At 41.4% G+C, this 25,719-nt stretch overlaps 1 protein-coding gene across 1 annotated transcript; it reads left to right on the top strand.

Annotated features, from left to right (window-relative positions):
• The first annotated feature begins 3,776 nt into the window (after positions 1–3,776).
• On the top strand, positions 3,777–25,064 carry LOC115777864 (chromaffin granule amine transporter-like). Its single transcript, XM_030725880.1, has 17 exons — positions 3,777–3,881; positions 7,579–7,677; positions 8,701–9,071; positions 9,625–9,749; positions 10,100–10,158; positions 10,255–10,338; positions 10,741–10,833; positions 11,593–11,682; positions 14,929–14,972; positions 15,724–15,784; positions 16,166–16,261; positions 17,201–17,279; positions 17,817–17,868; positions 19,217–19,280; positions 22,027–22,146; positions 22,220–22,353; positions 24,828–25,064. Exons 2-17 carry the CDS (start codon positions 7,581–7,583, stop codon positions 24,936–24,938), a joined length of 1,680 nt encoding a protein of 559 aa, XP_030581740.1. The 5' UTR covers positions 3,777–3,881; positions 7,579–7,580; the 3' UTR covers positions 24,939–25,064.
• The last annotated feature ends 655 nt before the right edge of the window (positions 25,065–25,719 follow it).

The raw sequence follows: 25,719 nt of genomic DNA, 5'->3' as shown, positions 1-25,719 counted from the left end.
AAGCCTCGTTCCCGAGCAGATGACGGAGGGGGTGACAGGCCAGAGTTTTACCCAGAGGTACGGAAACAGTGGAAGTTGGACAGGCAGGTGAGTTTTAGATAAATGGGAACACAATTCCTCGTTACACAGGAACAGACCAGCTCAGGATTGCGGGTGAGTTTTTCTTCAAAGAACACTTCAGATTATGTGGAAGGCTGCCGAGAATCAGAAAGCCTGATCACCACCACCAGTGCAATGACAGTCTGGCAAGGAATGTGAGCTCGAGCTGGCCCTTAAATATGAACCAGTGAACAGGTGGAAATCAGCTCTTCAGCTGCCCACTGGCAGAGCCCAAGGTGGGACCTGCCCAACTCCACCTGAGAGCAGAGAAAAGGCAAAAGATGAGGGAGAAAAACCCGGACGAGTCCCAGACTGTGACAACCACATTTTTTTTGTCAAGTTGAGTTCTTATGAGAAAAGGTCAGCACGACAGCATCAAACTGTTTTCAACTACAAAAACCGCAATCATTCAACAATGATTGAATGATTGCTTTACGACTGCTTCACCACTGAGCCACCCGGGCACCCTGTTTTACCAGCAAATGTTTTTGCGTGTTTGCTGATGTTCTTTTAACTTTTGAAATTAAATGTACAACTGTATTCATAAAGACTTACCTGGTTAAATAAATGATGCAGTGACTAACTGCATCATCGTGTGGTATAGAGTGGTATTGTATGAAATGATGGCCCAGTTCCAGCTCGATTTCACTTCATATCTTTAACGCAAACCATAGTGATGGTTTCTTCACATTTTGTTGAGAGCTTTATTTATTTTGGAAGGTTTAAGAACAGGAATTTACAATAAGGAGCTGCCTCTAAAAAAAAGCTCAAGTTAGCAATTTTTTGGAGTCTCCTTATCTGGGCCCTCTGACCACCAGGGGGCTCCCAAGATCACCTACGTTTTTTTAGAATTTTTTAAAAAACAAATTTTCTATACATGCCAGTGTCGTAAAAGAAATAAATTACATTAATACTCCAAAATTGTGCAATTGTAACACTACAAATTTAATGAGTAGGCTACTTGCTGGCTGAATTGCATTTGGGCAGTTTGGGCAGGTACGCACATCAGCAGTGCTCCGGGTGACCTGATGGCCCATCAGTTAGGGTCATTTATGAATGAGGCTGCAAAACAGAAATGTCACAGAAAAGGACCCATCCCTCTGGGGCAGAGAGGAGGGAAAAAGGAAGATTAGAGGAAGAAAAAAGCAGGAAGATGGAGGTTTATGTCCATCAGGAATTACAGCTATCGCTAGCTGGCTAGGTGTCATCTTGATGCAGACTGAGCTCTACCAAAAAAGAAAAAAAAACCCTCTGTGAGCGACCTCAGTGGCAAAATGTTTCTAGTTAATGTACAAGGTTAAGTGGGCGGGGTTGCTCAGACCTAACTCTGTATTTCTCAACTTCATGTGGAGGTTTAATTCCACTGCTTTACTCGCTGTTTCATAACTACTGAAACTCTGGTCAGATTGCATGGCTGCAGTAGTACACGCTGCTTTTATGCCTCATTTGAGGTGTTGGTGTGCCAGTGACCTTGCCCTGCCAGTGTTATTGGTTATTGGTAATGTTTTTGGTCTATCTGTTAACAATATTGCACCAAAACTACCAGTCCCATTCATGCCAAATTTGCATGAAATCCAGTTACCCCTATATCACCAGATGATATTTTTTCCACAACTGGGTCAAGGTCAAAAGTCATTTAAGGCACATTTGCCTTAAATCATCATAATAGATAAGTTTCCTCTTGCCGACCACCTTGGCCAAGATGTGTGACATAGAGAAGATGAAGTGTACTCAACAGTCATCGGTTATTATGTTATAGTATGTATTTGCAGAGACAGGAAAACAGGCTGTAGAATACATTTGGCTGTGTTTTTGTGCCTGATTGGGACAGCCAATAGATCTTTGTTTGAACAATCAAATGTTTTTCTGAATAATGAAATATTCTGGCAGGTGCCATTTATATATGTGGGCGGTGGATGATAATCTAATACTTTTATTCCCATGGCCTAATAAAACAGGTGAGCTAAGCTGGTGCAGGCTCAGCAGCACTTTCACATTTGCATCTATGAGAATGTCTGAATGTAGTAACTTTAACCAGCTGTTTCACCAACACTCTATCATCATTTTATCAGATCTATCAGATATTGACAGTTAACCATGTCACACACTGCTCAAGCCTTTAATTCTGCTGTTTTTTTTGTTACTGATATATCTTAATATACTTTTTTAAATGAAGATGTAGGCCTGTGTTTCTGAGCTTATGAAGAACTGTTTTTTCCAGACATACATGGTCCTCACAAGATGGCCACTACAAGCATGTGATTTATAGAGTATATACTGGACATTAAACAGAATATAACATATTTAAAATGAGCTCAACCTCAAACATAGGCAGCAGTAATATTAATTTAACATAACAGAATTAATACTTTTACTTTTGAGATAATCCAATAATACAGTTTTATGTGTAGTGAGGTGTTTTCATATTGTTTTTTTGCTTCTTTTCCTAAGAAACTATCACTGTCAGTAAATGAGTTTTGGTAATATAGCAGATATTTATTTAAAAGTACAAGTAATAATATTTTACAAGAAGGAGTGCACAAAGGTGAAGATGTCCTTAGAGTACAAACAGGCAGCATAAATGATATGGTTTAAACCTGATACATTTTATCTTCTTAAATTGTTAAATAGAGGAGGGATATTTATGTGTGTTTAGGAGAGTACAAATCCTCTCTGCTGGATTTATATGGAATATATATTAAAAACGTAGTGATCCTAAAATTGATCTTTGGGGAACTCCACAGGTTATTTTTTAGAAAAGTTATCACGTACAATAAAGAATTATCACCCAGAAAAATAATCCAAAATAAAAAATCAATAAGAAGACTTGAGGTGACTGTTTGGTGTGATTTGGCGCTATATAAATAAAATTGAATTGAATTGAACTTTAGTCTTCTCTTTGCCCTTCCCCACCTCAGCATGCTGGATCCCCATATGTCCTGTGGCCACCCTTTTATTATATTCAGCCCTGAAAATAAGGACCTGACATCTCTACCCAGTGATGATTTGGAAACTGAACAGTGACGGGAAAACAGCAGCAGGCCTGACGATGTGACTCATGCACACGTTCATATCTGTATCCTTTACTCTGTGTTTAGATGAATAATAAGATGTGTTTGTGCTCATGTGTGGAGTGAGTGGTACCTTGTATGACAAACTTACATGAAGCATTTCATGCAGCAGTGTAAACAGAGCTGGTGTGTGTGGATGTAGATGTGTGCGCGTGATAAGGTCTGCAGCCTGCAGGTTGTTCCAGGGCTTCAATAAAAGGACAGCAGATGCTCATAATTACACTCACTCAGGTCTGTATTTCTGTCTTTATGAGGACCCTCACCAACGTAATACGTTACCAGACCTTTCATCCATTTCAATTAAAAACATTTAACACTGACCCCGATGTGAACCTGATTCTAACCCGAACCCTAAAACCACATCTGAGCCATCAAACAGTTAAACATCCTCACGTTGCATTGATGTCCTCACAAAGACTTAAATATACATAGGTCCCCAGAAGGATAGGAAAACAAACACACACAGGTCAGCGAGTGTGTCAGTTGTCTGTGTGTAAATATGTGTGTGTGTCTCCGTATTGTCTGTTTTTGTCATTGTCAGAATAAAAAGGAAGATAACATTCACCTCCTCACGTACTCCCCTTCCACCCTTCCTCCTCTCCTTACCTCCTCTTTCCTCCCCTGTCCGTTGATCTCTCCTCCCCTCAGGTTGGATATATAGCTGATTGATCAGCATCTGAAATATTAGGAAAACGAGCGTCCATCAAACAGGTAGGACCCAAGTCTGTTACTGTTCATTTAATATGGAAACATTTTGCTGTTTATAGTTGGTTCTGTTTATATTTGAACCTTTTATAGATGAGTTTTATAGCATATTTCATTTTTAAATGCTTTGTTTTAGTAAAGTTTTTATTTTTCTCGATGATCCTTATTTATTTATTTATTATTGATTTACTTACATTTATAGTAACTAGATTTGACATATAATTATGAAACTTATAACATTTCTAATTTTAATTTACTTTAATGTTTAATTTTTAAAATAAACTTCATTGTTTCCAGATTTAATAGCTAATATTTTTTTTATCATTGTTTATTTATGTATATTTGTGATTATTTTGTTCTTAATTATTTTCTTATATCTATTTATTTAGAGCTAGACAGCAACTGTCTTATTTTTCATTTAAATTTCACTGAAAAACTTTAATTGAAATTGTACTTGATATTTAAATTTAGTCTAATGATTTTCTTATTTCATTTTTTATGGAAAAGTAATTTATCTATTGATAGGTTATTTGTTGCTGAGTTAGCTTCTCAGTGAGGTTATTTTAATGCTGACAATTTTTATATTTATCTTCTTTTGTTAATTTGTGTGAATAAAGATTTACTCAATTCTTAATGTTCATCCATTCATTCATTGTATTTTACTCAAAGTTCCATTTCTTGTGAGCTTTTATTTTTTTAACTTCAAGATTTGTTTAACCTTATTTCTGTGTATATTTCTTATCATTTTGTTCATCTATTCTCAGTTTATTTTAGGATGCTTTACTTTACTAAATGCAAAGATTTTATAGATATAATTTACTATAATTTTGTTCACAGTTTCTGTCAGTATGATGTCTGTCTGAAGGTCACGTATCACTTCAGCTCTGATTGACTCACACCTGTTGCTCACTCAGCATCACAATGTGTTTTTTTCTAATTTTGGATTCTTGATTAGATGTTTCACTATTAATATATTAAATACAACACAAGTTAGATCCTGCAGATCATCTCCATCAGTGTGTTCAGCAGGTCTCTGCCTCGCAGCTGCATTACACAAAAGATTCTGCGGCAAAATTACATTTCAAATCAGTTTTCCATCAAACAGGAGAGACAGAGGCGGGGGCAAAGCAAACGAGATGATGGAGATACGAGAATAAAAGGAGGTGTGTGTATGTGAGATAACTGTGTTAGTGAGGCAGGAAACGGCCTCTAAAACAATCAGCAGTCAGCAGACAGCAAACATGACGTTCATGCTAAAGAGGACAACTCTAAAAACACTGATGACGTGCTGAAAAGTTTTCCTTCAGTTTGTTTTCTGCAGATGCAGTGAATTCCTCTTAAAGGATCTTTTTAAACATTTTAAAATCCAGGGCCTGTTGGTGTCTGGTCTTCATTTGGGATAAAATTTAGACTTAGACATGTTAGACCTTTTTGGAGTTTTTTGTGTTTACGTGTGGCTTGTTGGTCTTTGCTTTAATAACTTGATTTCAGAATTCAGGCTTCTGACTTGTCTTGGAGGTTATGGGTCAAGGCTTGGAGACTGCTGGTCTTAACTTGGATAACTTCTTTATCTTTACTTGGCTGTTGACTTGCTATTTGTCTCAGTCTGGGAATTATTAGTCTTTACATATTATACTTGAGACAGTTTGGTTTTTCTCTTGAAGCCCAAATGCCTTGATTGAAAGTTCCCCACTTCTGTCTGTCTGACCAGTTCCTCAGTGGTGCTCACTCTGTGACAGTCTGTTGTCATGTGTTACTGGGCTGATCTCGTCCATTTCCTACAGTGTATTTTTGATGGAGGTGCACCTATTTCTGATTGTCTGGCCCACCCACGTCCACATGAGGTCAACAAACGTGGTTCTTTTGGTGTAAAAGTTAGATATCTTGTTGAAGTTATCATTCTAGGGTGGACATAACCCAGCTCTGGTAAAGCCTTGGCCTTACTTTGGTCTTGGTTTGTTGATGTGTTAAGTTTTTATCACATATGTGTAGCTTATTTTATCTCATTAATGATTGTATGCTCACCGAAGAGTAAAAATACTTGGTGATAGATAAAAGCTACTTCATTTAGTCATCACAGGAGGTAGCTGTGCATTTTTGATTTGGCAGACTTGTTAACACTATAACGCCGGGCGATCGCTACTGAAGCACCCATTATTTGCCCCTACTAGCCGTGAACAGCTGGTTAAGACCAAGCTGAGCCTGCTGATCAAAGGAACTTTGAATTATCATAATTCTGCAACCGTTTGTCCTATTGGAAAAATTCAAATGGTTTCTGAAAGCTGAGAAATTGTGCTTCACATCCAATATAGGATTATTACGGTAATTGTACCCAGAAGTCTGCGAAGAGTGGCACTTCTGAAGTACACTGTGTTGCCAAAGGCACATTTGGGGTTATAGGGTTAAATACCAGATGCCCTTCCTGATACAACCCTAAAGGGATTTGTGACTCCTCCCAGGAACAAACCTTGGATCTTTTGCTTGTTAGGAGAATGTGTAAAGCATTATGCTGTGTAGCCACCTCAAATATTAGTAGATACATTCATATAATTGGCACATTAGATTTGTCAGTGATAAACATGAAGAATTCACAGCCCGTTGATGTTCAAGCTATACAGATCCAGACACTGCTGTTCAGAGACCAAACCCCCATCCTGACAACAGTGAACATCTGTGGTCTGGAGACAGACTAATATGTGGAGTCCCTGATAATAACAGCATGTTCTGCTGTTTTATTAAAGATTAAATGTGATATGACGGCGCTCTCAGTCTCTGCCCAGCTGCTCTTATTGCAACACAGAACCATTATGAAGCCAAAAAAACACCATACAGATTCAACCTTTAACCTCATTGCAGAAATACCTGTTTGCATGCTGTGTCAGCTAACTAGTTGTTCTTCTGACTTTGCCCACCACTTGATCAAATACAGAATTAATTTTTCTAAATAAGGTTTTTTCCACAGGTATAAAAAAATACTAGTTTGTGATATGATTTTGTTTTACATTGGAATTTGACTTGGGACTTGATATCTTTGTCTTTATCTGGAGTTTATCTTGAAAGTTTTGAGCCTTTAATTGAATTGGGACAGAATAGTCTTTCCTTGTGACTTGAGGCTGTGTTGGTGTTTACTTGAAGTTCAACTTGTCTGAGTCTTTACTTTGGTCTTAAATTTGAACTTTCAGGTCTTTACTTCAGTCTGAAATTGGAGATGTGTTGGTGTTCACTTGGTGCTTTTCTTGAGAGTTGTTTGTCTTTCTGTTTGTCTTTATTTGGTATTTGACAGGGGCTTTACTGTCTTTAATTGAGACTTGAAATGGGACATAATGATCTTTACCTGGAACTTCCTTGGTGTCTTGTCTTTTACTGAGGCTAGATTAGCAGATATGTTTATCTTTGTTTAGTGTTTAACTTTTCGGTCTTTACTTTGGACTTTAATGGAGACATAATGCTCATTGGTCTTGAAATGGGATTCAGATTGTAATGTGTTGGTGTGTAGAATCAGTTTTTACTTGGGACATATGGATCTTGACTTGTGTGCATGTTTATCTTTATTTGGTGCTTAACTTCGGACTTGAAGCATGACTTCTGAAACCATAAGGTGGGCCTACATGTTATACAAACATTGGTTATGGTTTGTCTCCAGGAATGACTGTAAATTGCTGTGATCCTGAAGTGATGGCTGACTGGCTGTGTGTTTTTGCAGACATGGCGTGGCTCCATCAGAGTCGAGAGTCACCCAGACTCGTCCTGGTGGTGGTTTGTGTTGCTCTGCTGCTCGACAACATGCTGCTTACTGTGGTTGGTGAGTGAACAAGCACGCACAACACAAAAGGATGCAACATGAAGAGTAAATATTTGATTAGAAAGATGAGAGCGTCAGAGCAATGTCACAGAATATCTTCATATGTAAGGAGGGAACCGTTACTATTTATATATCTAATTCAAGCCCTGTTCAGCCAGTTTGGCTGAATCAAGACAAAGCAGAATTCAAATTTTCATAGCTTCCGTACAATTTATTTATGGATTTGCACACAGCCACCACTGGATTCATGCAAGACTGAAGAAAACATAAAAACAGAAAGATTCTCAGGCAGGTTCTGCAGCTTTAAGGAACTGTTTTCCTTTATGATTTCTAAATTAGTTTACACACACATTTAGTCATGTTACACATCAAAGATGTTTGTTTACATGGTGTCATATTGAGCCCAGGTAAAGTGGCCAAATGATCCTCCAGAATTTGTTACAGGCAAGGTATGGCTGGAGTACTGTCACGCTGAGTATTTTCAGCGTGACAGTACTCCAGCGGCTGAGCCGCCATCAGAGAACCATGAATGAGAACACTGCACAGCTCAAAGTATGCAGACAGATGATTATAGAGACTGCAGCTCTCTGATGGCGGCTCAGCTGCTGGAAACAAATTTGTGACGCAACTGGAAACCTCGAGGTCAACGCCGTCTTTAGCGGTTAGACTCAGAACTGTATGTGCAGGCTGCAAAGGTCATCTCACACACACACACACACACACACACACACACACACACACACACACACACACACACACACACACACACACACACACACACACACACACACACACACACACATTCATCACCTCCTGACCTGAACCTTTAAAGTGTGCTGTCAGCTCAGTGATGTCGACTTCTGTCTCCTCTCAAATTAAATCTTTTTCTTCTCCTGTGGTCTTTTATCCTCAAATGGTTTGTCTTTACAGCTTTATATATATTTTTTAATTAAAAAATATATACTGTCTCAGATTTGAGGACCTCGTGTTTCAGAATCAATCATTTTTATCTCCCTTCTGCAGTGCCAATCATCCCAACATTCCTCTATGCCATCGAGCATCCGAGTCCAGAGCCCCAGACTGCCCAGCCATCCCTGCTCCCTCTGCACGGCCTCCATGCATCACCCCTGGGCACTGCACCCTCACAGCCTTCCTCCTCCACCTTTAACTTCCAGACCTCCAGCAGGACCTCCCAGCTCTTCCAGCTGCTTCGGCCCAGTAACCGTGGACCGATCCCAGGTACAGGGTCTCCTCGCCCGACCCTCTCAGCTCTGGTGTCCTTGTTTGATAACTCGACCTTCAGCCTGCAGGAGGTCTGGACTGAAGCGAGCCCTGGCACAGACTCGGTAGACCAGACCTCTGTGACCACGGACCTGCAGGTCAACGAGACCACAGTAGGTGGAGATGGCCTACACCTGACCAGCCTATCACTTCCTAATCAATTTTTTATTTTGTCACCTCTGAATTTTACTGCTTCTCTCCTCATTTCTCTCTGTTTCCTTTATTTTTGTCTACTTTCTTTTTCTATTGCTGTTTTGTCTCCTTTTTTCTTATTTCTTCTTCTCATTTTTCTCATTGTTTTTTTTACTTTTTCCTTCTACACTTTTTTTATTTCCTGATCTCATCTGTTTCCTTTCCTCTCGTCCTCTCCTACTGTTTCCTCATGTCTTTGAAACATTTTATCTTTGTTGCCTTTCTTTTTCTTGTTTTTATTCCTTTCTTTTGGTCACCTCCTCTCTATTATTAACCACCTTGTTTTGTTTGCCCATTTTTTCACTTCTTTCCAAACTTTATTTCTCTTCCTTGTTTCGACTTCCTTATTTGTCTACTTGTTTTGGCTGTATTGATTTCCTTTCCTTTCCTTTCCTTTCCTTTCCTTTCCTTTCCTTTCCTTTCCTTTCCTTTCCTTTCCTTTCCTTTCCTTTCCTTTCCTTTCCTTTCCTGTAGGACTCTTCCTGCCTTCAGGACAGTTTGTTTCTGGAAGAGGAAAATGTTCGAGTTGGGTTGTTGTTTGCCTCTAAAGCTCTCATCCAGCTGCTTGTCAACCCCTTTGTTGGTCCACTGACTAACAGGTATTATTATTATTATTATTATTATTATTATTATTATTATTATTATTATTATTATTATTATTATTATTATTATTATTATTATTATTATTATCCATGATGGGGCGGAGTGGGGTGTGGGGTTGGAGTCTATCCCATCTATCACAGGGCTAACAGAGAGACAGACAATCACACCTATCGGCATCTCCGGTTAGCCTAACCCCACTAACTGCATGTCTTTGGACTGTGGGAGGATGCTGGAGAACTCAGAAAGAACCCAGACAGTCACAGGGAAAACATGCAAACTCCACATGGGAAGAACTCTGCTTGGTTTCAAACTGTTTGCTGAATGAAAACGTTATTTTTCTCTGTAGGATTGGCTATCACATCCCCATGTTTGCTGGTTTCATCATCATGTTTATGTCAACCATCAGTAAGTTGTTTCCCACACCCACACACACACACACACACACACACACTCAGGGGTGTTTTCTCTGCAGAAATGTGTAATCCTGGCTGTTTCTGTCAGTGTTTGCCTTCTCAGGGACGTACGCTCTGTTGTTCTTCGCTCGCTCTCTGCAGGGAATCGGCTCATCCTTCTCCTCAGTGGCAGGTTGGCACTTCACAACTGAAACAGCAAATAGTGTTTAACAGGACCTGTAATCACATCTGTAAGCACTCAGGACAGGAAGTCCCTGCCAGGGTCCAGAGAGTTTATAGAAATATGAGGTCATCCAGTGAGGAAGAAGGAATATTTTTTTCTTTAAAGAATGGATTTTAGAGTTTGTGCAAGCCTGGTTGTTAAAATGTATACATATGTTAAGTGTAAAGTGAAGCCACCTCAAGTGGCCACATGACAAAACTCAAGTAAAATGTGACCTTGGCACTGGAGCTTTCTCTCCAGTTTAACAATAAAAACATCCATTTGTTACAGAGAAAATGCCATACAGCTGCTTTTTACAGGAATAGTGCTGGATCATGATAAGAAAGAACATTACGTCCTCGTGTTCTGTAGGTTTGGGCATGCTGGCCAGTGTGTACACAGATGATGAGGAGAGAGGCATCGCAATGGGCATTGCACTGGGAGGACTGGCCATGGGAGTCCTGAGTGAGTCGCAAACACACTCGCAGCATATTGAACAGATTCACTGTGTTTTCACACCTGCTCTTCTTTAACCTGCTCCGAATCAGCTGATGAGTCTGTAAACTCAAAGCTTTTTCCTGTTCTTTGGTTCCTTTTCACACAGAAAAAACTGGTGAACTCAAAGTGAACCAAAATGCTTCACAACAAACCATGTGAGAACATTCAGTCCACTTATTGGTCAGATGTGTGTGGGGTGAAAACCTCAAAAATACAGGAAGAAGGTTCTGCGTTCTGACCGAGTGGAGAACATGGAGAATTTACGTTCATTTCGCAGCTAGCTGCTAGTCTGTACTGACCATTTGTGCACGATTTTGTGTCCCAGAATGCAAAGCACACGTGGCTATGGGAAGGTGTTTAGCTCAGACTTGCAGCATACACCCGGTAGCTGGGTCAGATCACGTTCACACCATAAACAAACTGCATCGGAGTACGAATACCGTGTTAACACCTGCACAAGTGAACTGCACCTGTGTATAATCTGTGAACTTCTGAGCTTCTGTACTATCATTAAAATAACATTAAAAACCAACATATTATATTATTCACCATTTTATTGACATGTAATCAGGGAAAAACAGTTTGTTCTTGGTGTGCTCAAATAGCGCCCCCTCATGTTCAATAACATGTTCAGAACCTCATCGTTAATAAGAAATCCACTGAATGCTGTTAGAGTTGAACGATTTTATTGTATTTTGTTTATATGATTAGTGTGCTGTGTTTCAGTCGGAGCTCCATTCGGCAGCGTGATGTATGACTTCGTGGGAAAGAGCGCCCCCTTCCTGATCCTGGCCTTTCTGGCTGTGTTTGATGGAGGTAAACCTGGAAACAAGGCTGTTACCACAGGTGCCGGTCATAAAATTAGAGTATCATGAAAAAGTTGATTTATTTCATTAATTCCATTCAAATTCCATTACACACAGACTGTGTGTTTGTTTCTTTTCATTTTGATTAAACTGACAACTAATGAAAACCCCAAATTCAGTATCTCAGAATATTACTTAAGCCCAATACAAAAAAAGGATTTTTAGAAATGTTGGCCAACTGAAAAGTATGAACATTGAAAGTATGAGTATGTACTGCACGCAGTACTTAGTTGGGGCTCCTTTTGCCTGGATTACTCCAACAATGCGGCGTGGCATGGAGTCGATCAGTCTGTGGCACTGCTCAGGTGTTACGAGAGCCCAGGTTGCTCTGATAGTGGCCTTCAGCTCTTCTGAATTATTGGGTCTGGTGTGTCACATCATCCTCTTCACAATACCCCATAGATTTTCTATGGGGTTAAAGGTCAGGTGAGTTTGCTGGCCAATTAAGAACAGGGATACCATGGTCCTTAAAGCAGGTACTGGTAGCTTTGGCACTGTGTGCAGGTGCCAAGTCCTGTTGGAAAATGAAATCTGCATCTCCATAAAGTTGGTCAGCAGCAGGAAGCATGAAGTGCTCTAAAACGTCCTGGTAGACAGCTGCCAGTGGACCAACACAGTGGACCAACACCAGCAGATGACATGGCACCCCAAACCATCACTGACTGTCGAAACTTTACACTGGACCTCAGCCAACATGGATTCTGTGCCTCTCCTCTCTTCCTCCAGACTCTGGGACCTTGATTTCCAAAGGAAATGCAACATTGACTTTGATCAGAGAACATAACTTTGGAGCACTCAGCAGCAGTCCAGTCCTTTTTGTCTTTAGCCCAGGAGAGATGCTTCTGACGCCGTCTCTTGTTCAAGAGTGGCTCGACACGAGGACTGCAACAGCTGAAACCCATGTCTGCATACGTCTGTGTGTGGCAGGGTTATAATAGTTTTGGATTTTACATTATAGTTTAGTTTTAGTTCGTTTTTACTTTTGTTTCTCTAATTCAGTTAGTTTGAATTAGTTTTCAGAGTGGTTTTGCTCGTTTTTATTAGTTTTTATTTTAGGTTTAATGCTTAGTTTTAGTTTAGTTTCGTTAGTTTCAGTATTAGTTTTAGTATTTTCATACTTTGTCAGGTGCAAGATTCAATGCGCAAAAGTGACTATTGTGTAATAAAAACTCAACAAAAGATACCATAAAGAAATATATTCAACAACCAACGGTTCACAAGACAGAAGCACTACATGCTAAATGTTTAATAATTAGGACACACATGAACATCAACAGGGAGAAACAAAGAAAAACAGGAACTCCAAACTCAATAAATTCTACAATAAACTCCCAATAAACGCCAGTGTCAGTGCAGTAGATTAACAACACCTACATGTGGTGTTTGACAAAAACAAACTCTTTGAAGGAGTCAAAGCTCAAATCCAGCTGCATCCTGATGTTCTCACCACCTGAAGCTTCTTCTATTTTGGAGCTAGCTTGGTTAGATGCTGCTAATTAAACTTGCAGGGTCTTTGCAGCCTCTGTACACAACCTACAGAAGTGCCCGACCTCATGTCCGCATTTATGCTTGTGTAGCTGTGTGTATTGTGTGTGTTAATTACCTTGTGGTCGTGTGCTGCAGTGCCAGCTGAGACTTTTTTTGGTCCTCGCTCTTTGTACTCAGTTTTTTGGCTGCAAACATATTTGTCCCTGTTTTTCCACTTCCTTCATTTCCTCACGTCCATTCCGACAGCAGTCTCCCTCCAGGAATCTGCTGACATTTGTGAGTCCTTATACTGATGCTTTGATTATTATTCCTGATTGTTATTCTCTCACTGATAAAGTAGACGGAAACGCACAAGAACTGAACAGGTTAACCACAGCGTTGCGGCAGCGTGGACCCGCTCTGAACCCGGTCGGTTCAGAGCGACTGCCGCTTTCTCGTGCACACGCACGCACACAGCTGCCCGACGGCGCTCCCAGCTTAAACTCGGAGAGCAGAAAAATTATCAATCCACAATAATTTCAGTTAGTTTTATTTAGTTTTTTAAACTCACAATACAGTTTTAGTTAGTTATCGTTTTTTCCTTTTAATTGTAGTTTTTATTTATTTCAGTTAACGACAATGTTTTTTCAATTTCAGTTTTCGTTATTTCGTTCGTTTTCATTAACTATAATAACCCTGGTGTGTGGTGGTTCTTGAAGCACTGACTCCAGCTGCAGTCCACTCTTTGTGAATCTCCCCCACATTTTTGAATGGGTTTTGTTCCACAATCCTCTCCATGGTGTGGTTATCCCTATTGTACACTTTTTTTCTACCACATCTTTTCCTTCCTCTCTATTAATGTGCTTGGACACAGAGCTCTGTGAACAGCCAGCCTCTTTAGCAATGACCTTTGGTGTCTTGCCCTCCTTGTGCGAGGTGTCAGAGGTCATCTTTTGGACAACTGTCAAGTCAGCAGTCTTCCCCATGATTGTGTAGCCTACAGAACTAGACTGAGAGTCCATTTAAAGGCCTTTGCAGGTGTTTTGATTTAATTAGCTGATTAGTTAATTAGTTAATTAGCTGATTAGAATGTGGCACCAGGTGTCTTCAATATTGAACCTCTTCATAATATTCTAATTGTCTGAGATACTGAATTTGGGGTTTTCATTATTTGTCAGTTATAATCATCAAAATTAAAAGAAATAAACATTTGAAATATATCAGTCTGTGTGTAATGAATGAATATAATATACAATTTTCACTTTTTGAACAGAATTACTGAAATAAATCAACTTTTTCATGATATTCTCATTTTATGACCAGCACCTGTAATGCAGGATGAGGATGACAGGTGTAACCACTTTGATGCCAACCATTGTTTTCAGCCATTGCGAGCCTCATGTGGCCATCAGAGGAACTGCAGGTTTTGGCACTCAGACCCAGAGGGTGATGGTTAAACACAACATGGTGTTCATTTTATAAATTATGGCCCCATTTGAGTCAAAAATGAGAGTAAAACAGCTGCAGCTCCACCCCTCATTTATGAAATCTGGTTTGAAAACACCATGATGGCGATGACTAAATTGTTTAGCTTGAAAGATAAAAGATCATTCAAAGATAAAAGTTCACAAAGGTCTGGTTGATGTCATGTGACTATGTCTGTGTTTAAGCCAAACCAGCTCACAAGCCTCACTCCAGCTGTGTGTGTGTTTGTGTGTGTGTGTTGTAGCATTGCAGTTGTGCATCCTGCAGCCATCAAAGATCTCTCCTGGGGTGAGTCCACTCTGAAACACTCTCATCTGCTTATTAAGTCAAATGGTTTTGTTTGTGACATTTGAAATAACAGACTCACTGGCTTATAGTTCCTTTACATCCTGTGCACTTACATCTCTTTGGGAATGTTGCTGCCCTCTTGGGCAGGTGTCTCTTGGCCAGGTTTTCTATGCTTGTAAGATAATCTAGTGGTGAGCCACCATGAACCATGTGCTTAGCTAGGGCAAGTATAATGTTATGATTTTCTGTCCAACTGCCACTTTTCCAGCACAGGAAAAGTCGGCTGAAGACACAGATGGAGAATCCCAGCTGGCACAGAACAAGCTGAGCAAAGATACAATCAAGAGCAACCTGAGTTACCAATACTTGTCTTTTGCATTTAATCAAGAAGTTCTGAAATTTTAGGAAACATAAAAAGTAAAAACTGAAAATTTTGAACAGTATGCTACATCACAACTGTGCTAAAACTGAATGAAATAAAAGGCAAAGATTTGGGGCAGAGATTGGGCGAAACTGGGGAGAAAACAGCAAATATTGGGAGCAAATGACCCAAAATATGGAAGAAAACAGGAACAAATGGAGCAACCTGAAGCATAACCAGAAATTTATTTTTTTGCTGATTAAAAATTATATATGGCTTTAACAGAGTGGATGGTTCTCTATGCTTATTTTGGGCTCTGACAGTTTCTGCTCAGGTTCTTGTTGGTTCTCCATGTTGTCCAGCTTCAGCTCGTAGTTTCTGTGTTTTCAGAGTGTGGAGGGAACACCGTTACTGACCCTGCTGAAAGATCCATACATCCTCATCAGTGCAGGTAAGCTGACTTTATGAACTGCATGTTTGGGGCTTATTCATTCAAAACAGAAATCATGTTTTTGGAAGTCTGCAGATACTCCTCATATTCTCCTCGTATAAATCTCTGCAACTGAGGTGACGAGAGAACAAAGTTAGCTTGACTCAAAGACAAAAATGACAAATTAATGGGAAATACACCATGTTGGAATAAAGTGGAATTATTTGGAATATTGTTTCAGTTAGGGATGGAGGAGGAAAAACTCAGCAGGTTGGTTTGCGATCCATATTTGATCACCAAACCAAAAAAAGCAGCAGCAGCACACCTTGAATAGACAGGTGTGAAAGTCCTGCCTATCAGATCACGGTAGTAACCTATGTGAATCTCTGTATGCGTCTGCAGGGTCTCTGTGCTTTGCTAACATGGGCGTGGCCATCCTGGAGCCGACTCTGCCTATCTGGATGATGCAGACAATGTGCTCCCCAAAATGGCAGCTGGGTACGTTCCTTTCTTCCTGCTCCTAAGCCTTTTCTGCATCTTCAAACACTTTGCATAAAGCTGCTGTAATCAGTGTTTTATTTTGATGAACGTTGCTGCTTGGAGTAGCAAACTCACAGATAACTTATCAGCACCTCTGTGCTGTTCTTCAACTTTACTAAAAACAACCCAGAGCCTCTTGTTTCTTCATTTGGATCTGAAATTTGCACCTCTGAGGTAAAACATCACCTCTGAAGGATCCTCCAGTGTGTGGTTCAGGCCTTTGAGGTTAAAATGTAGTTTTAAAATTAATAATTCAAATTCTAAATTTCTAGGTCATATTGTCCCATAATGGAGCATCATAGAGGACTTTCGAGACGCAACTACCTAAAAAGCAATTTGCTTCTCATGTCTTTGTAGCCGACATTTGGTCACTATAAGGGACAGTCCAGGCTAAGGTAGTGTAGGTAACCCTGTTGTTTATTTTACACACAGTCCTTGAAAGTATTATCAAGAAATTCCAGGAACAGACCTGCAAAATTTAGAAACCTTACTCAGTTTAAAACTGGCACCTCTCCAGCAAACTCTTCGTTTTGGACCAATCCAGACTTTCCACTTCTGAGCTCTTGTACTTTGGTTTCTGACTTCACCACAGAAGTTCAAACTTCCAAACAGAGCAAACATCATCTTTTCTTTCAAGGTGCCTTCATCGGTCACATTTTCCAAGATAAAGATGGTGTGGCAAGTGTATCCAGTGAGGAGTTAAACCACAAGCGCACTCATCATTTGTTCAACATTAATCGGGGTTGTTCACTGTGAATTCACCCCCGGGGTGAGACTTTCAATGCAGAGTTCTAGATAACAGGACTTTCAGGAAGGGTCTTAAACTAGCAGAAGTTACTGAAAAAGCTACAGATGATCATGTGACATTGACCCCAGCAGGTGCATGTTGTGTTGCAGGTATTGCCTTCCTTCCTGCCAGTGTGTCCTACCTGATAGGAACAAACCTGTTTGGAGTTCTGGCCAATAAGATGGGACGGTAAGTTCTTACCTATCTATCTCTGTGAGGACTGAGTTCATGTGCATGTCCATGTAAGTCCATGTAAGTTTTTCAAAGTCTCAGAGTGAGGAGGCTGGCCTGGGCACAGAATCAGAGGCCAGGAACCAGGCAGCCCCTGTCTGGAGGGAGTGTTGGTGTTTCCTGTTGGAGCTGCCAGATGAGACACATCTCATACAAATAGCAAACTTTAATTATAAGAAACTTTATACTGACTCTTTTCAGAAGAGTGTTTCAAAGTGTTTCACAGGGATTAATCAAGTAAAGACAAACCATATCTGAGCTGATCAGCAGCTCAAACCTTAAGCTTTCTTCTCCGGTTTTTAAGCTCTACATTGATCAAATCCTTCTGATAGATCCCTCAGTCCACAAGATGTTTCCTGGGAATCCGTCCAGCGGTTAAATCAGCAGATTAACTCTTCAGGAAAGTGGACTATTAAGATCCAGTTCAGACCTGATGCTGAGGGTTTCTGGTAAACCAGCAGCTATGAGAGGCTGATGAGTGTTTGTTGTCTCCAGGTGGCTCTGCTCCATGTTAGGGATGTTTATCGTTGGTATCAGTCTCCTGTGTGTGAGTACAACATAATTAATTCCATCATTCACTCATCCTTCCATCAGCCACTCATTCATCCATCTGTTTTTTTTAAATCTTACTATAAATTATCCATCCAGCTATGGCAACCCTCTTCCTGTCAGCTATCTATCCTTTCATCCCACTAACCAATGTTTAACCCATCCATCCTTAACTGGTTCATCCATCCATTCATTTTCTTATTTGGATTTGTGCAGCAGTGGTAGCAGACTAAGCATTCCCAGTTTAGATGAGATATATAATGTTTCCAACAGCTTCTCAAAGGTGCCCAGGAGGCATCCTGATCAGAACCACCTCACCCAGCTCCTTTGAGTGTGAAGGAGCAGTGCCTCCTCGCCGTCTGTCTGAAGGCCTTTACACAGCAGACGCACAAATTACGTGTTTTGTGCGTTAAAATATTTTTTGGACTTGCCTGTTCTTAATGCAGCTGTTCACACTGATCGCATCATTTCACAGGACAAATGTGCAGCATTAATTTTTTCATATCAAGTTCGATTTTTCTGACTTTTGCAAGTGAATAAACTGATCTGACCAATCAGAGCGCTGCATTTAGCAACATGTGAGCTCATAGCTCAAAACACACACCAATACACTGAATATACAATGATATATTTTACCTCTCACACACACCCCAACTCTGGGATCAAACCGTGAAACTCTCCATGCTAATGCTTTCTCATGAGAGTTGGATGAACCCAGAATCTGTTTCTTCCTTCTCTTGTTTAGAAACATCAGGACCTCATTACATCATCGCTTTACATCAACTGCATTTTTTTCACACTGCGTGTTATAAGGATGATTTAGTCGCAAAAGCGCAACACGTCTGGTGTGTACATAGGTTACACAACAAGTTCGCATCTGAAAGATTTGGAATTTCGTGCTGTTTTTATGCAACGCGTCCGGTGTGTAAGGGCCTTAAGACTGAACCCTGCAAGTTTTCCCAGGAAACTCCTTTTGCTAAAATAAGCAGCCATGCAGAGAAGCACAAATTACAAGTTAAAGCCTACATCAAAGCTTAAAAATGTACTTATTCACATACACTCTGCTCGTAAACTGTAAACTTGTTTTTCCACCATGTAAGTAACATTAGCTTTTGTAGATGAAGTAGTCAGGTTTCTATCAGCCAAAGCCCTTATCAACCTTTATGTGCTTACAGCAACCTGCCCTCAACATAAAGTTTGCTGGCATTGGTTTGTGGCTTGCCAGTGTGCTTGTTTTAACTAGGCAAGTCTTGGTTCCTGACTTAAATGCACTTTCTGAAGAAAGTGCATTTAAGTCAGGAACCAAACCTCACATTTAACTGTAATGCTTCCTGTGTGTATTTCAGGTTCCTTTTGCCACCAGCATCTACGGTCTGATCGGACCAAACGGAGGCCTGGGATTTGCGATAGGTGACATGTTAAATGTGTAACAACACATTTATTTGTCCAGGAGTGTTCAGTACAGCCAGAATGGAGTTTCCCCCAGAACATTTCACACCGGACCAGACTTTTCTTGCCAACCTCTTAATTGGAGGGGAAGGCGAAATGTCAAAAAAGTAACTTAAAGGGCCAAATTGTATGTTATTTTTGACATCAATTCGCAGACCAGAGGTAGGGACGGGGCCGGAAGCGGCCTGTGGGCCGTGATTTTGGGCACCCCTGATCTAAGGGATTTGACCCAGTGAGACCAAAATGGCTCAGCATCATCTAGACAAGCAGGGCATCAAAAGTTGTTGAAGGTTTTGTAGAATATTCGACGGCCTTGTCACACCAGGCCGATGAAGTTGGCCTTCGTTTTTCTTTCTTGCCACAAAATTGTTTGTGCACTCGTTCGCACATGCTTTGCCCGATCAGCCTAAAAATGTAATCACTCATGTACAGAGCCAGGCTGAACCCATACTTATGGATTCAAGGCTCTAGGTGCAATATCGCCCCCTACAGAAGCAAATGAAAATTTGTATGGCGATCCACAGAATTCGTTTCTCGGAAATGCATGAAACTTTTTTCCAACATTCTTGACATCATCCTGATCAAAAAAGTAAATTAGACCCATGCCCCATTTTGCATGCTGCAGCCCTGACCACCCCCCAAATACTGCTCTCCATATACTGGGTTTATATGGAGAGCAAAAATTTACTTTCCCGGAAATGTATGAAATTGGGTATATACATTCTGTACACCATCACGATCAAAAAACCTCAGAGTGTGGCACGGCTCGAGCGCGCCATAGATTGACTTGCACCGGGTGCGAGGGCCCTATCATCGCCGCTTGCGGCTTTAATTAATTGACCTCCTTTAGCAGTAATGGTACTTGTAATAAAAGTAGCCTTGTTTGTAGCCTTGCAGGCCAGGAGCAGTGAATGGGAAGACCCGGCTCCGCACCCTGGAAAATCCTGTGGCTAGCCAGGCCCCAGTAGTTCGTGCAGACCAAGGTAGCTTAGCCACTGTTAGCTACCCAGGAAATCAGGCAAGATGGGTGACTGTGAAGAGGAAACGTAGTCCTAAACAGAAATGAATGAAAATGTGCTTTACATCTACAAAGCACATTATTCATTATTATTATTCCAAATTATCTAATTGGGAAACTTTCTGGGAAAAACTTGGTCTTGTTAGGAGAGATGGCATCCATTCCACTTTGGATGGAGCAGCTCTCATTTCTAGAAATCTGGCCCAATTTATTAAACCCCCAAAAATGTGACTACCCAGGGTTGAAACCAGGAAGCAGAGATGCAGTCTTACATGCCTCTCTGCAGCTTCTCTCCTCCTGCCATCCCCCCTAAATCCCCATCCCCATAGAGATGGTGTCTGCTCCCAGACCACCAAAAACTAGCAAAAAACAACTTAAGGATAAAAATTCACAAAGAAAGAACACATATAGCATCTTCAACTGCACCAAAGAGTGAAACAGTTAAATGTGGATTATTAAACCTTAAGTCTCTCTCTTCTAAATCCCTGTTAGTAAATTATTTAGTAATTGATTGAAAAAACTAATTTATTCTGCCTTACAGAAACCTGGTTACAGCATGACGAATATGTTAGTTTAAATGAATTTAAATGAGTCACACTAACTGTCAGAATCCTCGAAGCACAGGTTGAGGAGGAGTAGCCGCAGCAGCAGCAGTTTTCCACTTATTATTTAACCAAAGACCCAGACAAAGTTTTAATTCATTTGAAAGTTGGACTCTTAGCCTTGTCCACTCTAATTGGAAAATTCAAAAACCTGTTTATTTGCTCTTCTCACCTGTCATTCACCTGGCCCATCCTCTGAGTTTCTGTCTGATTTCTCAGACTTTTTATCTGACAGGGACTAGAAAGAGAGAGCAGACTTCTCCCATATTGGCTTCTCTTCATTGGCTCCCTGTTAAATCCAGAATTTAATTTAAAATCCTTCTCCTCACATACAAGGTCTTGAATAATCAGGCCCCATCTTATCTTAAAGACCTCATAGTACCGTATCACCCCAATAGAGCACTTTGCTCTCAGACTGCTGGCTTACTTGTGGTTCCTCGGATACTTAAGAGTAGAATGGGAGGCAGAGCCTTCAGCTTTCAGGCCCCTCTTCAGTGGAACCAGCTCCCAGCTTATATTCAGGAGATAAACGCCCTCTCTGTTTTTAAGATTAGGCTTAAAACTTTCTTTTTTGATCAAGATTATAGTTAGGGCTGGATCAGGTGACCCTGAACCCTCCCTTAGTTACGCTGCAATAGGCCTAGGCTGCTGGGAGGCTCCCTTGCACCCCAGGCCTGTTTCTTCTTCATTCACTTCTTTTCACTCTGTTTATACCCCACTCTGCATTTAATCATTAGTTATTATTAATCTCTGGCTCTCTTCCACAATGTGCCTTTTGTCCTGTCTCCCTCCCCTCGTGCCCAACCAGTCTCAGCAGATTGCTGCCCCTCCCTGAGCCTGGTTCTGCTGGAGGTTTCTACCTGTTTAAAGGGAGATTTTCCTTCCCACTGTCACCAAGTGCTGCTCATAGGGGGTCATCTGGCTACTGGGTTTTCCTGAATTATTGTAGGGTCTTGCCCAGACAATATAAAGCACCTTGAGACAACTGATGTTGTGTGGTGCTATATAGATAAATTTGAATTCATTGTGTTCCACTCTTTTACCATGTTGACTGTGATGACACGTGCAATGCACTGTGGTCCTTCAGGTATGGTGGACTCCTCCATGATGGCCATTATGGGCTACCTGGTTGACATCCGCCATGCCTCTGTCTACGGCAGTGTCTACGCCATTGCTGATGTGGCGCTGTGCATGGGCTTTGCTATAGGTAACATATTCACAAATACACACAATGGACAGTAAAAAGATAATGATATTAAAATCTCTTCCTGTTATTCCAGGGCCATCCACAGGGGGCGCTCTGGTCCAGGCAGTGGGTTTTCCCTGTCTCATGGTGTTCATCGGTGTGATCAATATCCTGTACGCGCCGCTCTGCTTCCTGTTACGTAACCCTGCTGTCCGAGAAGAGAAGATGGTAAATAAAGCTCATCGGTGGAGAAAAGAGTGGGGGGTGATCTGTGACAGAAGGAGAACAGCAAGAGTGAAAGGGGAGGTTTACAAGATGGTAGTGAGACGTGCTATGATGAATGATTTGGAGATGGTGGCACTGACACAAAGACAGGAGGATGTGGCCGTTGTGGTGGCAGAGCTGAAGATGTTCAGATCCTCATTGGGAGTGACCAGGACGGACAGGATTAGAAATGAGGACATTAGAGGGATAGCTCAGCGTCAGAGAGGTGAGGCTGAGATAGTTTGGACATGTGCAGAGGAGAGATAGTGAATATATTGAAGATGGAACTTCCTGGCAAAGAGGAGAAGAGGAAAACCTTAGAGAAGATTTATGTATGTAGTGAAGGAGGTCATCCAGAGGGTTGGTGTGACAGAGGAGGATGCAGGGAAAGGGTTAGATGGAGGAAAATTATTCACTGTGGAGATGCCTGAAAGGAGCAGCTGGAAGACGAAGAAGAAGAAGAAGAAGAACTGAAGTAGACGATTGTGTAGGTGCGGTGTGATCACCAAAGTCAGCACTGCAGGTCAGCTGCAGCCATCAGCTGTACATCAAAGATGGACGTAGCCACTGTGATGTCACCTGTTGGGTGTTTAAATCTTTTTTTTATTGTTTTCTTCTACATATGGACAGGTCAGATTTCAGCCAGCATACTAAACGCAGGTTCCCTGCTTCCACCTGTTGTTATTGATGCTGTTTGGTGGGAAACCTCCGTCTCTGTCACAATTGGTCGCTCAGGATAAACTCCTGCAGGGCGTCGTGTGTCTGTGTCCTCAACAGAGTTCTGACAACTCTCAGCATGGTTTGGTTTTGGGGGGGTAAATTAGTCTGGGTATGAAAATTGGCTCAGATGCACTGAGGGCCGCAGCAGGTCCCGACACATCAGCAGGAAGTATGAGTGTTTCTGTGATGTTGGAGCCAAAGCGTGTGTGTGAAGTCATTACACAATGATTAGACTGATCACAGATCAGAGGCAGCTGCCTTCAAAGCTGCAGAGGAAACATTTCTGCTTAATAAGCAGCCAATTACATACAGATTACAGAGACATACAGCCATAATCCACCCTCTGTGTGTGTGGGTGTGTGTTACTCTTGTTTTCAGGACCTAAAGCCGTTTTTTTTTTTTCAGTCACTCTGACTTCCTGTTTAGTGTGTTTTGGTATCATTGGCCCAGCAGTTCCATCCTCCGAGGTTGGAGTGACAGATTTATCAGCCAGGAGACCATGGTTCATGAGCTGCCTGGACTTCCGTCTCTAAACATGGTTTTCCTGTTGTTTCAGTTTTATTTACTTTATCCTTTCAAACTGTTGGAGCTCCAAAAACTACTTGTTTGGATTTAGGTTTCCACGGAGAAGAGATTAGCAGCAATGCAGACTGTGGAAATGTCAAAAAACATTCATCAATTTGTAGAACTGACCAGGGAAATAATCGTTATCAAAGTGCAGTAAGTGGCTATGCAGGTAAACTCAGGTTTGAGGGGAGCAACTGAAAGTCCTACCAGAGGGTACAAAGAATGTTATTGGCTAATGGGACGGTCAGCACATTACAGCCCAGCAGCCCTAGCGATGCAGGAGGAACTGATCCCAGCTGGAATCCAGATGTTTACGAGCGAACACTGCAGAAAATGTTTTTTAACATCAGGAAATGTGGGCAGTGCTGAGGTCATTACTCAAAAAAGTAATGGATTACACGTTATTAGTTAGTTTTCTTAAAAGTTATGCAATATGTTACTCAATTACTCACTGAAGAAAGTAATTTCTCATTACTCCATACATGACCTGAAACACCATAATTATCAGTTAACAATACAGACCTGAGACTACAGCCCCACACAGCAGCACACACCTCGATCCTAATACGGACACACACACACAAGCTTTCTGTCAATTACACGTACAAACACAAAGCAAAGATGGAAACCAGCACAGAGACTTCAGAGCGACTTTCACACCGATTCTGCTGCAGAAACAGGTGGAAATGGAGGCTGCGGGCCGACCGCTCATCACCGCCTTTGTTACCTGCTGAAAGTCGGGCTCTGCTGCTGGTCTGGGGTCAGCGCATCTCTCTGAGTTCTTTCTTTTGTTTTAGCGTTTCTGTCCTGGACGCAGTTTGCACTTCACCATCGCGCTCTAGTTCTTTTGTAGCATAAAAATAAAAGTAGCATCCATATCTCAGCTCCTCTGAAGCTGTAGATCCTCCACCACGTCCTCCTCCCTGCACGTGACCTGAGAAGAAAAAAGTTAGATTTTTTTTTTCTTTTTGTCCACCTGGCCTGCAGATAACTGAGGATAACGCACGTAACTGTAATGTGTTTACTTCCTTTATGACAGTAACTCTCCACATTACTGTTACTGGAAAATGTGATTACAGTATGCATAAGCCGTTACTGATTGGTGTTTATTGCGGCACATAAATGTGTGTGTGTGTGTGTGTGTGTTGCAGGCGATCATTGATCAGGAGTGTGTGATGCACAGGAAAAGCTACAACACACACAAAGAGAGTCGTGAGTTTCCTCTGAGCGACTACAGCGAAGAAGAGGAGACGGAGGAGTGACGCACGCGCGCACGCCAAAACGTCCACATTGTAAAGTCACCTTCACCTTCGCACTTCCTGTCATCACGGTCAGAGCAGAGCAGACCTCAAAGGCATCTGAAAGGGTCGGCCCTCATCATCACTTGTTTTCCTGTAAAAGTTTACATGCAGTCATTAATGTGAAAACATTTTAATCCCATTAAAATGCTCCAGATTAAGTCCAGCTGATGGTTTTCTATAAGCCCCGCCTCTCTGTGGTTATGATAAAGTACTGCAGGAAAAAAGGGTTAGCATTTAGCTCAAGGTTGGTGGTTTTCTCCAACACAAACTCGTTTGCTAACAAGCTTTGGGTTTATTAACCGGACCGTTGGTCTTATATGAGTAAATAGTAAAGTAGATAAAATTTCATGAATAACATCTGGAAGGCCTGGGTTTGATTCCACCTTGGCCCAGGCCTCTCCCTCTCTGTGTGGAGTTTGCATGTTCAAACCGTGCTTGCGTGGGTTTCCTCCAGGTACTCCGGTTTCCTCCCACAGTCCAAAGACATGCACTTACTGGGGTTAGGTTAATTGGCTAATCTAAATTGCCCATAGATGTGAATGAGAGTGTGAAAGGTTGTTTGTCTCTCTGTGTTGGCCCTGCGACAGGCTGGCGACCTGTTCAGGGTGTACCCTGCCTCTCGCCCTATGACATCTGGGATGGGCTCCACCCCCCCACCCCACCCGCGACCCTGAACAGGATGAGCAGAAGCGAATGGATGGATGGAAAATTTCATGACAATCACTTTAAATAGCTCGAGATG

Source organism: Archocentrus centrarchus, unplaced genomic scaffold (genome assembly GCF_007364275.1).
Source record: "Archocentrus centrarchus isolate MPI-CPG fArcCen1 unplaced genomic scaffold, fArcCen1 scaffold_82_ctg1, whole genome shotgun sequence".
NCBI classification, from domain to species: domain Eukaryota; kingdom Metazoa; phylum Chordata; class Actinopteri; order Cichliformes; family Cichlidae; genus Archocentrus; species Archocentrus centrarchus.
Note: the sequence above shows the minus strand (reverse complement) of the source record. Positions and strands in the feature narration are given on the sequence as shown.

Excerpts from the sequence above, each read along its gene's own strand:
- LOC115777864 (XM_030725880.1), top strand. The coding sequence starts at position 7,581 with ATGGCGTGGCTCCATCAGAGTCGAGAGTCACCCAGACTCGTCCTGGTG. Across the intron at positions 10,159-10,254 it reads CATGTTTATGTCAACCATCA|TGTTTGCCTTCTCAGGGACG; the intron begins GTAAGTTGTTTC and ends TGTTTCTGTCAG. Across the intron at positions 19,281-22,026 it reads AGGCCTGGGATTTGCGATAG|GTATGGTGGACTCCTCCATG; the intron begins GTGACATGTTAA and ends GTGGTCCTTCAG.